Raw genomic sequence first — 15,000 nt, 5'->3', positions numbered from 1 at the left:
AGCAGGCCCCCAAAATCCTGGATCTTGGTCTTGGTCCAGGAGACCTCTAGCCCCAGGGGCTTCGCTTCATTGCTAAATGCATCAAGAGCCGCCACTAGGGTTTCCAGAGATTCAGAGAGTACGGCAACATCATCGGCAAAGTCAAGGTCTGTAACCTTGATATTGCCCAGAGTTGCTCCACAGTGACTTTGGACAGTAGCTCTACCCAGTATCCAATCCATGCAAGTGTTGAAAAGTGTTGGTGCAAGAACACAGCCTTGCCTCACACCTGAACTAACAGGGAAGAAGCTCGACAGGCCCCCACCACACTTTACAGCACTTTCAGTGCCTGTATACAGGTTTGCTATTAGTCCAATAATCCTTATTGGAATTCCTCTTAGTCTCAGGATCTCCCAGAGAGATTCGCGATGCACCGTGTCAAACGCCTTCTTGAGATCGATGTAGGCTGCGAGCAGCCCACGTCCAAACTCACGACGGCGCTCTATAATGATTCGAAGCACCAGGATGCGGTCTATTGTGGACTTACCAGGAGTGAAACCCGATTGCTTCGGTCTTTGGTGCCTCAACAGGTGGTCCCTGATACGTCTCAGTAAGATGTGCGCGAGTACCTTGCCTGGTACACTGAGTAGTGTAATGCCTCGGTGATTGCTGCAGTCCCACCGATCCCCTTTCCCCTTCCAGAGAGGGATGACCACACCCCTCAGCAGGTCAGGGGGAAAGCTATCAGTCTGCCAGATTGCAGACAGGACTGCATGCAAGCCCCTTGCCATAGGTTCTCCACCAGCCTTTAACAATTCGGCTGGGATGCCACAGACACCTGCTGCTTTACCACTCTTCAGCTTGGAGATCGCCCCCCTGATTTCGGTCAGGGTGGGTGGATCCTCGCTGATGGGTGGATCTGGCAGAGAAGTCTCAACGTTACCCGCATCCATGTTAACTGTTGGTGGATCAACCTTATACAACTGCTCAAAATACTCAGCCCAACGCACACGCACCCCATCAGGATCTGAGATTATCTGGCCACTTGCTGAGCGGACTGCAGTCGTCTGTGAGGGGGGCTTGGAGTTCAGCTTTCTCAGAGCTTGGTAGGCAGGACAAAGTTCATTTACAAGGAAATGGCTTTCGACCTCCTCTGCAAGACTACTGATAAACTGTTCCTTATCCCTTCTCAACAGTGACCTAGTCCTGCGCACCAGAGAGCGGTGCAAGGTGCGATCCCCTGACAGTCGAGCCGCACGACAAGCATCTGTGGCTTCCAGTGTCTCCTGCGAGATGGAATTCTGTCTTGTTCTTGGGTGTTCACTAATGGATTCCTGAGCTGCATCAAGCGTTTCATGCTTGAAGGTATCCCACATAAGAACAGGGTCTGTCTGGCCCTTGAGTGCTGTGAGACGACCAGAGATAGCCTCGGCAAACCCCCGGGTACACTCGTCCTCCCTCAATCTGTCCAAATGAAACACCATAGGGTGTTCATTTGGGTGACGGGGGGTTCTAAAGTGGACCCGAAGAGTAGCCACTACTAATCTATGATCAGTTCCACAGAACTCAGCGCTTCGATATACCCTGCAGTTCTGGAGGATCCTCCATCGAGTGCTAACGAGGATGTGGTCGATCTCCTTGGCCACTCTACCTGTATCGCTGTACCAAGTCCAGCGATGCGGCTCAGAACGCTGATACCAGGAGCCAGAAATCCTCAATTTCTGGGACCTAGAAAAGTCACGGAAAAGGAGGCTATTCTCGCTGCCAGCCATGAGGACCGACAGACATCTCGTAGCCAGCTTGATCACAGCCGGATACCGCATATGTATATATATATATATATATGTATATATGTATATATATGTATATATAGATATGTTTATATATATATATATAAATAATATATATATGTAAATATATATGTATATATATGTATATATATATATGTATATATAGATATGTATGTATATATATATATATATATATATATATATATATATACATATATATATATATATGAATTGATATATACAAATATACATACATGAGGACCGACAGACATCTCGTAGCCAGCTCGATCACAGCCGGATACCGCATATGTATATATATATATGAATATATGTATATTTATGTATATATAGATATGTATATATATATATATATATATAAATAATATATATATATGTAAATATATATGTATATATATATGTATATATATGTATATATAGATATGAATATATATATGTATATATAGATATGTGTGTATATATATAAATATATATATATATATATATATATATATATATGAATTGATATATACAAATATACATACAGAAATATATAAATGTATATAAATATATGTATATAAATATATATGAAATATATATATATATATAAATGTATATATATATATAAATATATATATATATATATAAATATATATATATATATATAAATATAGATATATATATAAATATATATAAATATATAAATATATATATATATATATAAATATACATATATATATATATATATATATATATATATATGTTTATATAAACATTTATATAGACATATAAATAAATATATATATATATATATATATATATATATATATATATATTTATATATATAGATATATAGATATATATGTATACATATACATATATATTTTCATATATATAAATATATACATATTTGAAATATATAAATACACATCGCAATATATACACATATATAAATACATATGTATGTATATATAAATATATATGTATATATTTACTTATATAAATGTATATTAGATATATCTATATATCCATATATAAATACATATGTCATTTCTGATCGACTTGCTTCAGCCAAGAGTTCCGTGGCCTTCCCCTTGGTCTTCTCCAGCCTGGGTCAACCCTCTCGGAGATGACCCTATGAGCCGGATCTTCCTCAGGAAAACGAGCCACATGCCCATATAGCTGAAGTTGGTGCTCTCGTATCAGACTGGTAATAGCTCTTCAATCAGTCGCATGGCGTATCCTCTAGGTATACCCCATGACTCTACAAAGACACTTAGTACCAAAGGAGTCAAGACGGGCCTTCAGAGCACTGTTCAGTGTCCAGGTCTCACACCCATAGAGTAAGACCAGGATCACCAGTGCTCTGAAGAGCCTGAACTTAGTTCTCCTAGTCAAATACCGACAGCGCCAAATACTCCTATTGAGTGAGTCTATAACGCCGTAGGCCAGTCCGAGTCGTCGAGTGACTTCCCGGCCGGAACCTCCGTCACTCTGCACTACACTACCAAGATAAGTGAATTTATCCAAGACCTCAATGTTCTCGTCACAGGCATACACAGACTGAACATCGACATCCAAAAAGTCCCCAAATTCCTGAACCTTGGTCTTGGTCCAGTTGACTTTGAGTCCCAATGGCTTCGCCTCCTCATGCAGCGCCTCGAGAGCGTCTTCCACGACCTCCAATGTCTCTGCTAGAATCACTGCATCATTAGCAAAGTCAAGGTCTGTGACCTTGAAATTACCAATTGATGCCCCACAGGAACTACGGTTCATGGCACGGCCAAGTATCCAGTCCATACAGGTATTGAAAAGGGTTGGGGCCAAGACACATCCCTGTCTCACCCCGGCAGACCCCGGGAAAAAGGCAGAGATGCCATCCCCACACTTGACAGCAGTCTCGCTATCTGTATACAGGCCAGACAGCAAACCAATAATCCCAGGGGGGATCCCACGGAGACCCAGTAAGGTCCAGAGACTCTCCCGGTGCACTGAGTCGAAAGCCTTCTTGAGATCAACATAAGCTGCAAGCATACCTTGTTGAAACTCAAGTTGGCGTTCCACAAGGACATGAAGTGCTAAGACGCGGTCTATAGTTGACTTCTTGGGTGGGTGCTTCATGCTCGGGATGATGTGAAGCGATGGTGTGGTAGCCTAGTTAGCGTTAAGTGCCTGCTTGCATGCCTTCCCGCTTTCAGCTGCCACCGCTGGCTAGCCTGGTGCGAAAAAGGGAGCAGCTATGCATAAGACTCCCCTGCCAGCTCATAGCCTCTCCATCATCAAGACTTCTACAGTGCCTCCTCGTGGCCACCCATGGAAACTAGGTACCTTGCGGTCCTAGGCTGAACTGTGGAGGCTCTTGGAGCAGCAGGAGGCCCTAAAGGTACGGAGCTATGGCCCACCGGCGTGTGGATACGCCCTGGCTTCGTACTAACTCCTGTCCCCTGCACCCCCTGGGGTTAATGGGCGGCTGTGGGGAGGCAGGCCTTGCCAGTCGGCCCCCCCGAGATAACCACTGGCAACGTCTAATATAGAAGTTGACGCTGGGGGGAGGGCTAAAGTCCCTCCTACCCAGCAAGTACGGCGGGCTGTGGGTCCCTCTGGGTTGGCAACCGCTGGGACTCGGGTGGGGAGGGGGGGTTACCCCCAGTCCCAGCTGGGTCCCAGCGGCCGCCAGCCTGGCGTGATGCTTGTGGGGGAAAGCCCTAGGGAGCCCTGCAGGTGGATTATGGGGCCTGCAGCCAGCCAACCTCCTCTACATGGGGCGGCGTCGGTAGGGGTGGCAGAGGTGGCGCCCACCCGGAGTGACTGCCCGAGGTTAGACCTCAGGCGGACTGTCAGGGTGGGGGCTTGGAACATCCGTTCCCTGCGACAGGACGATCGGTTACCACTACTATCGAGGGAATTGAAACAGCTGAGAGTTGAGGTGGCTGCTCTCTCGGAGGTGAGAAGACCTGGCAGTGGCACGATTAGTGAGGGTGGCTACACCTACTACTGGTCGGGCCGCAGCGATGGCCACCATCTCCAGGGAGTAGCCATAGCCATCTCCAGCAGACTTCAACCCTTGGTAGTTGAGGTCACTCCAGTCGATGAGCGTATCATGGTATTGAGACTGAAGCTTTCATTTGGCTTCATGTCTCTTGTTGCTGTATACGCTCCTACGGATGTATATAAACTTGAGGTGAAAGAGATGTTTTACGCCAAACTTGCATCTGTGGCAGACAGATGTCCTCGGCGAGATATTCGTATTGTGCTGGGCGACTTCAATGCGGTATCCGGCTGTGATCGAGCTGGCTACGAGATGTCTGTCGGTCCTCATGGCTCAGGAGCTGATGCTGGCAGTGAGAATAGCCTCCTTTTCCGTGACTTTGCTAGGTCCCAGAAATTGAGGATTTCTGGCTCCTGGTATCAGCGTTCTGTCCCGCATCGCTGGACTTGGTACAGCGATACAGGAAGAGTGGCCAAGGAGATCGACCACATCCTCGTTAGCACTCGATGGAGGATCCTCCAGAACTGCAGGGTATATCGAAGCGCTGAGTTCTGTGGAACTGACCATAGAATAGTGGTGGCTACTCTCCGGGTCCACTTTAGAACCCCCCGCCGCCCAAATGAACACCCTCGGGTGTTTAATTTGGACAGATTGAGGGAGGACGAGTGTACCCGGGGGTTTGCCGAGGCTATCTCTGGTCGTCTCACAGCACTCGAGGGCCAGACAGACCCTGTTCTTATGTGGGATACCTTCAAGAGTGAAACGCTTGATGCAGCTCAGGAATCCATTGGTGAACGCCCAAGAACAAGACAGAATTCCATCTCGCAGGAGACGCTGGAAGCCACAGATGCTTGTCGTGCGGCTCGACTGTCAGGGGATCGCACTTTGCACCGCTCTCTGGTGCGCAGGACTAGGTCACTGTTGAGAAGGGATAAGGAACAGTTTACCAGTAGTCTTGCAGAGGAGGTCGAAAGCCATTTCCTTGTAAATGACCTTCGTCCTGCCTACCAAGCTCTGAGAAAGCTGAACTCCAAGCCCCCCTCACAGACGGCTGCAGTCCGCTCAGCAAGTGGCCAGATAATCTCAGATCCTGATGGGGTGCGTGTGCGTTGGGCTGAGTATTTTGAGCAGTTGTATAAGGTTGATCCACCAACAGTTAACATGGATGCGGGTAATGTTGAGACTCCTCTGCCAGATCCACCCATCAGCGAGGATCCACCCTCCCTGACCGAAATCAGGGGGGCGATCTCCAAGCTGAAGAGTGGTAAAGCAGCAGGTGTCTGTGGCATCCCAGCCGAATTGTTAAAGGCTGGTGGAGAACCTATGGCAAGGGGCTTGCATGCAGTCCTGTCTGCCATCTGGCAGACTGGTACCTTTCCCCCTGACCTGCTGAGGGGTGTGGTCATCCCTCTCTGGAAGGGGAAAGGGGATCGGTGGGACTGCAGCAATCACCGAGGCATTACACTACTCAGTGTACCAGGCAAGGTACTCGCACACATCTTACTGAGACGTATCAGGGACCACCTGTTGAGGCACCAAAGACCGGAGCAATCTGGTTTCACTCCTGGTAAGTCCACAATAGACCGCATCCTGGCGCTTCGAATCATTATAGAACGCCGTCGTGAGTTCGGACGTGGGCTGCTCGCAGCCTACATCGATCTCAAGAAGGCGTTTGACACGGTGCATCGCGAATCTCTCTGGGAGATCCTGAGACTAAGAGGAATTCCAATAAGGATTATTGGACTAATAGCAAACCTGTATACAGGCACTGAAAGTGCTGTAAAGTGTGGTGGGGGCCTGTCGAGCTTCTTCCCTGTTAGTTCAGGGGTGAGGCAAGGCTGTGTTCTTGCACCAACACTTTTCAACACTTGCATGGATTGGATACTGGGTAGAGCTACTGTCCAAAGTCACTGTGGAGCAACTCTGGGCAATATCAAGGTTACAGACCTTGACTTTGCCGATGATGTTGCCGTACTCTCTGAATCTCTGGAAACCCTTGTAGCGGCTCTTGATGCATTTAGCAATGAAGCGAAGCCCCTGGGGCTAGAGGTCTCCTGGACCAAGACCAAGATCCAGGATTTTGGGGGCCTGCTAGGAGACCCTGTACAGTCGATACGTGCTTGCGGGGAAAACATCGAAGTCACAAAGAGCTTTATATACCTCGGTAGTGCATTTCACGACTCTGGGCTGTCAGACCAAGAAGTCAGTAGACGGATTGGCCTGGCAGCAGGGGTCATGAAATCTCTCGACAAGAGTATTTGGAGATGTCGGTACCTGTGCAGAAGGACCAAGTTACGTGTTTTCAAGGCCCTGATACTGCCAGTTTTACTCTATGGTAGTGAAACTTGGACACTATCTTGTGCTCTGGAATCTCGTCTTGATGCCTTTTGTAACAGATCCTTGCGCCAGATCATGGGGTACAGTTGGCGGGACCATGTGTCCAACCAACGGCTGCACCGTGAGACCGGTACAGGACCTGTTACTTGCACAATCCGTGATCGCCAACTCAGGCTATATGGCCACTTGGCTCGACTCCCACAGGATGATCCTGCCCATCAGGTTGTCTCTGTCCGAGACAACCCTGGGTGGAGGAGGCCTGTGGGACGACCGAGAAGGTCGTGGCTTGGGCAAATCGATCAAACCTGTCGTGAGGAACTAGAGATGGGCCGGGCCCCTGCCTGGCGGCTCGCCATGAGGGATCCTCGTAGGTGGAAGCGGAGGGTGGATGTGGCTATGCGCCCCTGCCGGCGTTAGCTCCATAATGATGATGATGATACAGGCCAGACAGCAAACCAATAATCCCAGGGGGGATCCCACGGAGACCCAGTAAGGTCCAGAGACTCTCCCGGTGCACTGAGTCGAAAGCCTTCTTGAGATCAACATAAGCTGCAAGCATACCTTGTTGAAACTCAAGTTGGCGTTCCACAAGGACATGAAGTGCTAAGACGCGGTCTATAGTTGACTTCTTGGGTGTAAAACCAGACTGCTCAGGTCTCTGTACCCGTAATAGATGGTCGCGCACTCGTGCCAAAAGCAGATGAGCAAGGACCTTGCCTGGTACGCTCAGTAATGTAATACCTCTGTAGTTGCCACAGTCCTTTTGGTCCCCTTTCCCTTTCCAGATTGGGATGACCAAGCCCCTTTTCCAGGAATGGTACCAGTCTCCCAAACGGCAGACAGGACTGCATGCAAACCACAGATCATGGCTTCTCCACCCGCCTTCAACAACTCCGCAGCAATCCCACAGACACAAGCAGCCTTTCTGCTCTTCAGCCTAGAGACCGCTTCAATGGAAGGTGGTTCCTCACTGATTGGTGGATCAGCCACTAGTGGCTGTGTGCCAGCCAACTGGAGTTGTGAAGACGGGGGATCGACCCTATACAGTTGCTCAAAGTACTCAGCCTAGTAGGTCTTATACTCACCTGGCTCCAACACAATGCGACCATCCTCTGCCCTCACCAAGCCCAATTGAGAGATGGACTTTGACCGGAGTTCCCTCAAGGGCTCGGAAAGCAGGTTGAAGGTCATTTTGGGCAAAATGCCCTTCCAACTCTTCCACGATGCCCCTAACGTACCTCTCTTAGTCCATTCTCAAATAGGCCCTAGCATAGCAAGACAACTCCCTGTGCAAGACATGGTTCCCATCCAGTCTGGCAGCATGCCTCCTTTGCTGAGGTCAGACCCCAAGGCACTCCTCGGCAGCTGACAGAGTTTTCTGCTTATAGGTATCCCACAGTTCAGCAGGGTCCTGTAAAGTGCCAAGCACTTCAAACCGATTTGAGACTGCCACTGCATACTCCTGAGCTACCTCCTCACTCTTGAGCCTCTCGAGATGGAGCAACTGCTGGTGAGATCTCGGGATGCGTCTAGATCTGAGGCAGAGCCTTAGTGTTGCAACAAGTCTGTGGTCGGTAGCAAAGAACGCAGCACTCCTAAAAACTCTACAGTTCTGAAGGATCCACCAGCCAGTATCCACAAGAATATGGTCGTTCTCTTTAGCTACAATGCCAGTATTGGAGTACCAAGACCAGCGGTGTAGAGATATCTCGTCTCTGGTACCACGAGCCCGCAATCCTCAGCCTCCTAGATCTTGCAAAGTCTAAGAGGTATGAGCTATTGATGCACCTAATACCAGAGCCATAGGGATCGATGCATAGCTCGTATCCTTCCCTGTCATATATATATATATATATATATATATATATATAGATATATATATATATATATATATTTATATATATATATATATATATATATATATATATAAAATGTATGAATACATATATGTTAATCGATTTTGCAAAGGCTCAATCCCTCAATATCATGAATGCATTCTTCAAAAAAAGACATAGAAGTTGCCATTGGACAAAAACAAAATTAACTTCATAATTTCAAATAGGCGCGATATGGTAAAAAATGTGGGAGTTATTAATAAAGTAAATGTTGGCAGCAACCATAAACAGCTTATGCAAAAATGGTGAGTCTCTATCTCAAAAAATAAATAAACACTATTGGTTTGATCAGATGGGTATGTCGACCACATTTATAATAACATATTTTAAAAAATTTTAAGGTTTTATGATGAAAATAGTTAAGAGAATTTAAAAATCATCATACAGTTTTTCGAGTTTTTTGTTATAAATGTGGTATACGTGATTCAATTTAGACACACCTCATACATATAACTAGGGTTCAACATAAAAGCCTATCTGAAAAAATAAATAAACACAACTTGTTTGATCAGATGGGTATGTCGACCACACTGGGCCCTCCCGAGAGTTTTCATGATTATGCCACCTGCTGAGACTTTACGCACAGCAGAGATTATACGTTTTTATGTTCATTGGAGCCCAAGCAAACGAGAAAACACATTATACACATTTACATACACATGTACACACATTTACGTACACAAGTACATGTATGCACGTTTTTATATACATGTGCACATATATGTACACTATTGTACATGTACACCCACATACACATGTATGCATATGTAAGCACATGCAGATGCTAGAAAACATGAATACAAGTGGTCTGAGTCAAGTAATATGAATAAATGCATCATGTTGCTGAGGAAGCACATACAGAGGCACCATTTTAGTTTATACTGTAACTCGGAAAGTAGTCAAGACATCTTCATGTAAAAAACAGCATTTGAAAGAAAAATGTGTTTAGCTAATTGAATAATAAATTTTCATTGAAGGAAAGATTCAGAAAATGAAAAGCATTTTTCACTTTTTAAAATGTGTTATAACTTAGGAACAAATCATCATATCTTCATGTAACAAGCATCAATTGAAAGAGAAATGAATGTGCAGAGACTGGCGTGAGATTTAAAAAAAAAATTGCAATTTCGAAAAAAGCTCATGCCAAATCTGGATTTTATTGATGTATATTCTGATTTTTTTTTTCACTGCAAAGTATGCAACAGTGTGGCCCAATTGCGGTAAAATAAAGGTTTTTGAGAGGGGAATATCCACAAATTTTGTACCAAAGATGTGGAATGCTACAATAAAAGAAACATCCAAATTTGAAGAAAATCGATAAGATAGATTTGTTTTTATTCGCATTTTTAAAATTTACCCTCCTTCACCCCCCCTTTTTTATCCTACCCCCACTACTTTGAGGGATGGTCCCTTTAATAGCAAGCCTGTATACTGGTACTGAAAGTGCTGTAAAGTGTGGAGGGGGCCTGTCCAGCTTCTTCCCTGTTCATTAAGGAGTGAGGCAAGGCTGTGTTCTTGCACCAGCACTTTACAACACTTGCATGGACTGGATACTGAGTAGAGCTACTGTCCAAAGTCAGTGTGGAGCAACTCTGGGCAATATCAAGGACACAGATTTTGACTTTGCTGACGATACTGCTATTCTATCTGAGTCTCTGGAAAACCTAGTGATGTCTCCTGATGCATTCAGCAATGAAGTGAAGCCCCCAGGGCTAGAGGTCTCCTAGACCAAGACCAAGATCCAAGACTTTGAGGGCTTGCTAGGAGATCCTGTTTAGTAAGAATGGGCTTGCAATAAGGACACAGAGTTCACAAAGAGCTTTATATACCTTGGTAGTGCAGTTCATGACTCTGGGCTGTCAGACCAGTAGACAGACTGGCCAGGCAGCAGGGCTCATGAAATCTCTCGACAAGAGTATTTGGAGATGCCGGTACCTGTGCAGAAGGACCAAGCTACGTGTCTTCAAGGCCCTGATAATGCCAGTTTTACTATACTGTGTTGAAACCTGGACACTATATTGTGCATTGGAATCTCTTCTTGATGGCTTTTGTAACAGGTCCTTGTCCCAGATCATGGTATATGTATCCAACCAACAGTAACACTGTGCGACTGGTACAGGACCTGTTACTTGCACAATCTGTGATCACCAACTCAGGTTATACGGCCACCTGGCTTGTTTTCCACAGGATGATTCTGCCCACCAGGTTGTCTCTATTCGAGACAACCTAGTGGGCAGAATGTCTCTATTCAACACAACCCTGGGTGGAGGAGACTTTTGGGATGACATAGGATGTCATGGCTTGGGCAGATCGATCAAACCTGTTATGAACCTGTTATAAAGAGCTCAAAATGGGCAGAGACTAACCTAACAGCTTGCCATGAAGGACCCTCACCGTTGGTGTTAGCTCCCCAATGATGATGATAGCGATATATATTTGTGTATATATAGACTTATTTGTGTATATATATAAGTGGGTGTATGTATATATATATATTTTTGATATATATATATTTTATATATATAGATATATATTCATATATATATATATATATATATATATATATATATTCATATCTCTATATCTCTATATATATTTTATTTATATATATATATATATATTATATATATAGAGATGTACATTCATATATATATATATATATATATATATATATATATATATATATATATATATATATTACATATATATAGATATACATTCATATATATATATATAAGTATATATATATATATATACATATATATACATAGATATATATATTCATATATAAGTATAGATATATATATCTATATATAAGTATAGATATATATATACATATATATATAAATTCCTATATATATCCATATTTATTTATATAAATAGATATATATTCATATACATACATACATATATATACATTTAAATAAATATATATAGACAACTTTTACATAGTGTGTGTGTGTGTGTGTGTGTGTGTGTGTGTGTGTGTGTGTGTGTGTGTGTGTGTGTGTGTGTGTGTGTGTGCGTGCGTGCGTGCGTGTTATACATACCTGTTTCCGTTCTTCCTCTGAAATTTGTCTTGGTGGTACTGCTGAAGCTGGTTGCTGAGCAGGTGGTAGGGTATATACAGGCACTGAAGTATAACCAGGGTATTGGTACATCCCTGGCATCATCATTACTGGTGTTACAGTAGCAGGTGCAGTCTGGAATAAGAAATATGTTTATGTGTTCTAACACCTATAGATTTCCTCTGTTTACATTTTTTTTTATTAACTATAATAATATCATAAAGCAATAAGAATTTTTGGTGGTCCTTTTTGTGTGACCTCCCTTCAGACTTATTTTCCATTGCAATCTTCACTTTGACTGATACTAATATCATCAATCTTGTGACAAACTATTTTCAACCTTGCCCCCTTCTCCCCTGCTCAAATTAAGTAAGAGAACATACAGAATTATACCAGATTACAGATATGTAAAATGTTAAAAGTAATATTCATATTGGGGTTAAAAACTAAATTTACTTTGTCAAATATTCAATAAAATCTTTACATTCAAAAGACAAAATCATATATATATATATATATATATATATAAAATCTATAAATATTAATAACAAGTAATAGTCTTTGGTTAAAAATAGCAAATCACTATGCAGGTGACCAGCTAGTTGGCACTAAACAATTAATCAGTGTTGACAATAAACCAAATAATGCTCAAAATGGCAAAAGTGTTTTTGTAGTATAAGCTAAACTCATTACTTATCCCATGGCTCTAATCTTGTATAAAATTCATGAGATACCATTTTTTTCAAATGTTATGGAATCATAGGAGTTTATGAATTAAATGATCATAAACAATCCTTAACCCAATGATGAAGGTCATGGTATGCACGTACATGCCATGCCCACTGAGTTTCCTTACTTGTTTCTGAACATAGATGGCTACACATGTACTAAGTCACCAATGAGCCAATTATGAGTACTGCCTGTCTCGCCCGTCTACTCTTTTCCTTGATTTACGAAAATCATTCATGTTATCTTATTTTGCTGTTACTAATGTTTATAACATTATAGCAATTATAATGTCTATAATAAAATTAACACTATCGATATTCTCCCACCAATTCAAGGAAAAGTGAAATTAGGCAAGGTCACAAGGTCTATTAATTGACTCCTTTGTGGCAAAGTACTAGCAGAGCCAACCATGTGCAGAGACATTTCACAAATTTTTTATTCATTTTGGTTAAACATAAGTTTCAAAAAGTTATATCTGCATTTAGCTCTACTGTCTTGATGAAATTGATATATATTAGAGTACATTACTACATTCTAAGTAGTAAAAGAAAAGAAAAGAAAAAAGAATAAAACTTTAGGACAACAGACATTCTAACCAACTTTCCTAATTATTCCTATAATAACATCTTTAAAATGTTCAACTCACCGTATACGATATCACGACATTGATCATACCCTCCTGTTTCTCGCCTAGTTTTCCACTTAGACTGTACCATTCATCAATAGTTTCACCCTGAAATTTTAGTAAAAATAAATAAATAAATAAATATTAAAGCAATGAAACAATGCTACAAACTCAATGACATTCAAAACATTATTCCTTACTATTGCAACAAATCCTAAAGAGGATAATATGATCATGGTATTCTTTTACTTATTTCTAATATATTATAAGTAATTGTAGATAGGCATAAGAATGCAAAAGGAAAAAAAGAGAGGTCATAACATATATATATCTATACATATATATGTATGTATGTGTATATATATATATATATATATATAAGAAAAAAATATATATATAAATATATAGATATTTATATATATATATCTATATATATACATATATACACATATACATATGTGTGTGCTTATATACATATATTATATAAATATATATGTATGCATACATACATGTATGTATGTGTATATGTGTATACACACATGCATATATACATACTTAACCCAATGCCGACAGGCATGACGAGAATGTATGTGCCATGCCCACTGTGAGTTACTTGTTTAATTGTTTTTACACAAAGATGGCTACACTAACTCACCAATGAGCCAATTACGAGTACTGCCTGTCTCGAAAATATTTTACATTATCTTATTTTGCTGTTACTAATGTTTATAACATTATAGTAATTATAATGTTTATAATAAATATAACACCATCGATATTCACAGCACTAGTAAAAAATACATTTTTTCCTACCAATTCAAATCAGGTAAGGTCACATGGTCTACTAATTGACTCCTTTGTGACTAAGCACTAGCAGAGCCATCTATATGCAGAGACATTTCATAAGAAAATATAAAAAATGAGCAGAGCATTTTCCCCATTTTTTATTCATTTTCCCCAGCGGTATTGGGTTAAATATATATATATAAATATATATACGGGTGTTTCTATGTAAAGGTGGGACAGGCATGAAACCCACCACCTCAGATTTCAACCAAATTTGGATCAAATGTTCCTATATACAAAATATGAAAAACTGCAAAATTTCAGACCCAAATTCGTGCTTCAAAAATTATGAGGGTTTAAAATTTGGTTCAGTTTACCCTGGTTTTACCCCATGGCCACCATAAAGAAAACACAGTGAGCTATATTTTTTTATCCAATTGCCTAATCAAGTTGTGAATTTGAACTTTGACAAATTTTGGGGTGCTAAATCCACATTTGGATAGAAAAGTTATTTTCCAATGGGAAAATGCTCTTTTTTATGTTTTAATGTCAGATCATAAAAATCATCAGTCTGGGCACTGGGGGTCACAGGAAACTAAATTGCCAGAGGTGCCCACGCATAACAGAATTCAAACTTTCTGTGGGTCATCTATACATAATAGATCACCTGTATGAGAAAAATCTCAATGGTACTCTTTTGCATCAAAAGTTATAATCATTTTAATAATGCATAATTTTATAGCTTTTTTGGTAAAGAATATGCAAATATTATTCTGAGAATAATACTGGTAATTTGCAAATATTG

The 15,000-nt window shown here is 41.7% G+C and overlaps 1 protein-coding gene across 3 annotated transcripts in view; it reads right to left on the bottom strand.

The window, feature by feature from the left end:
* The window catches only part of LOC125026601 (toll-interacting protein B-like), a 33,954-nt gene that overhangs the window by 6,053 nt on the left and 12,901 nt on the right, over window positions 1–15,000 (bottom strand). For all 3 annotated transcript variants that reach the window (XM_047615160.1, XM_047615159.1, XM_047615161.1), the window contains 2 exons: window positions 13,431–13,517; window positions 12,038–12,190 (listed from right to left, as the gene is read on the bottom strand). In XM_047615160.1, the coding sequence (XP_047471116.1) occupies window positions 12,038–12,190; window positions 13,431–13,517 (240 nt within the window). The remainder of the gene's footprint in view (window positions 1–12,037; window positions 12,191–13,430; window positions 13,518–15,000) is intronic.

Source organism: Penaeus chinensis, chromosome 6, assembly GCF_019202785.1.
Source record: "Penaeus chinensis breed Huanghai No. 1 chromosome 6, ASM1920278v2, whole genome shotgun sequence".
In the NCBI taxonomy this organism is placed as follows: Eukaryota; Metazoa; Arthropoda; class Malacostraca; order Decapoda; family Penaeidae; genus Penaeus; species Penaeus chinensis.
This window is presented reverse-complemented; position numbering and strand designations above follow the sequence as displayed.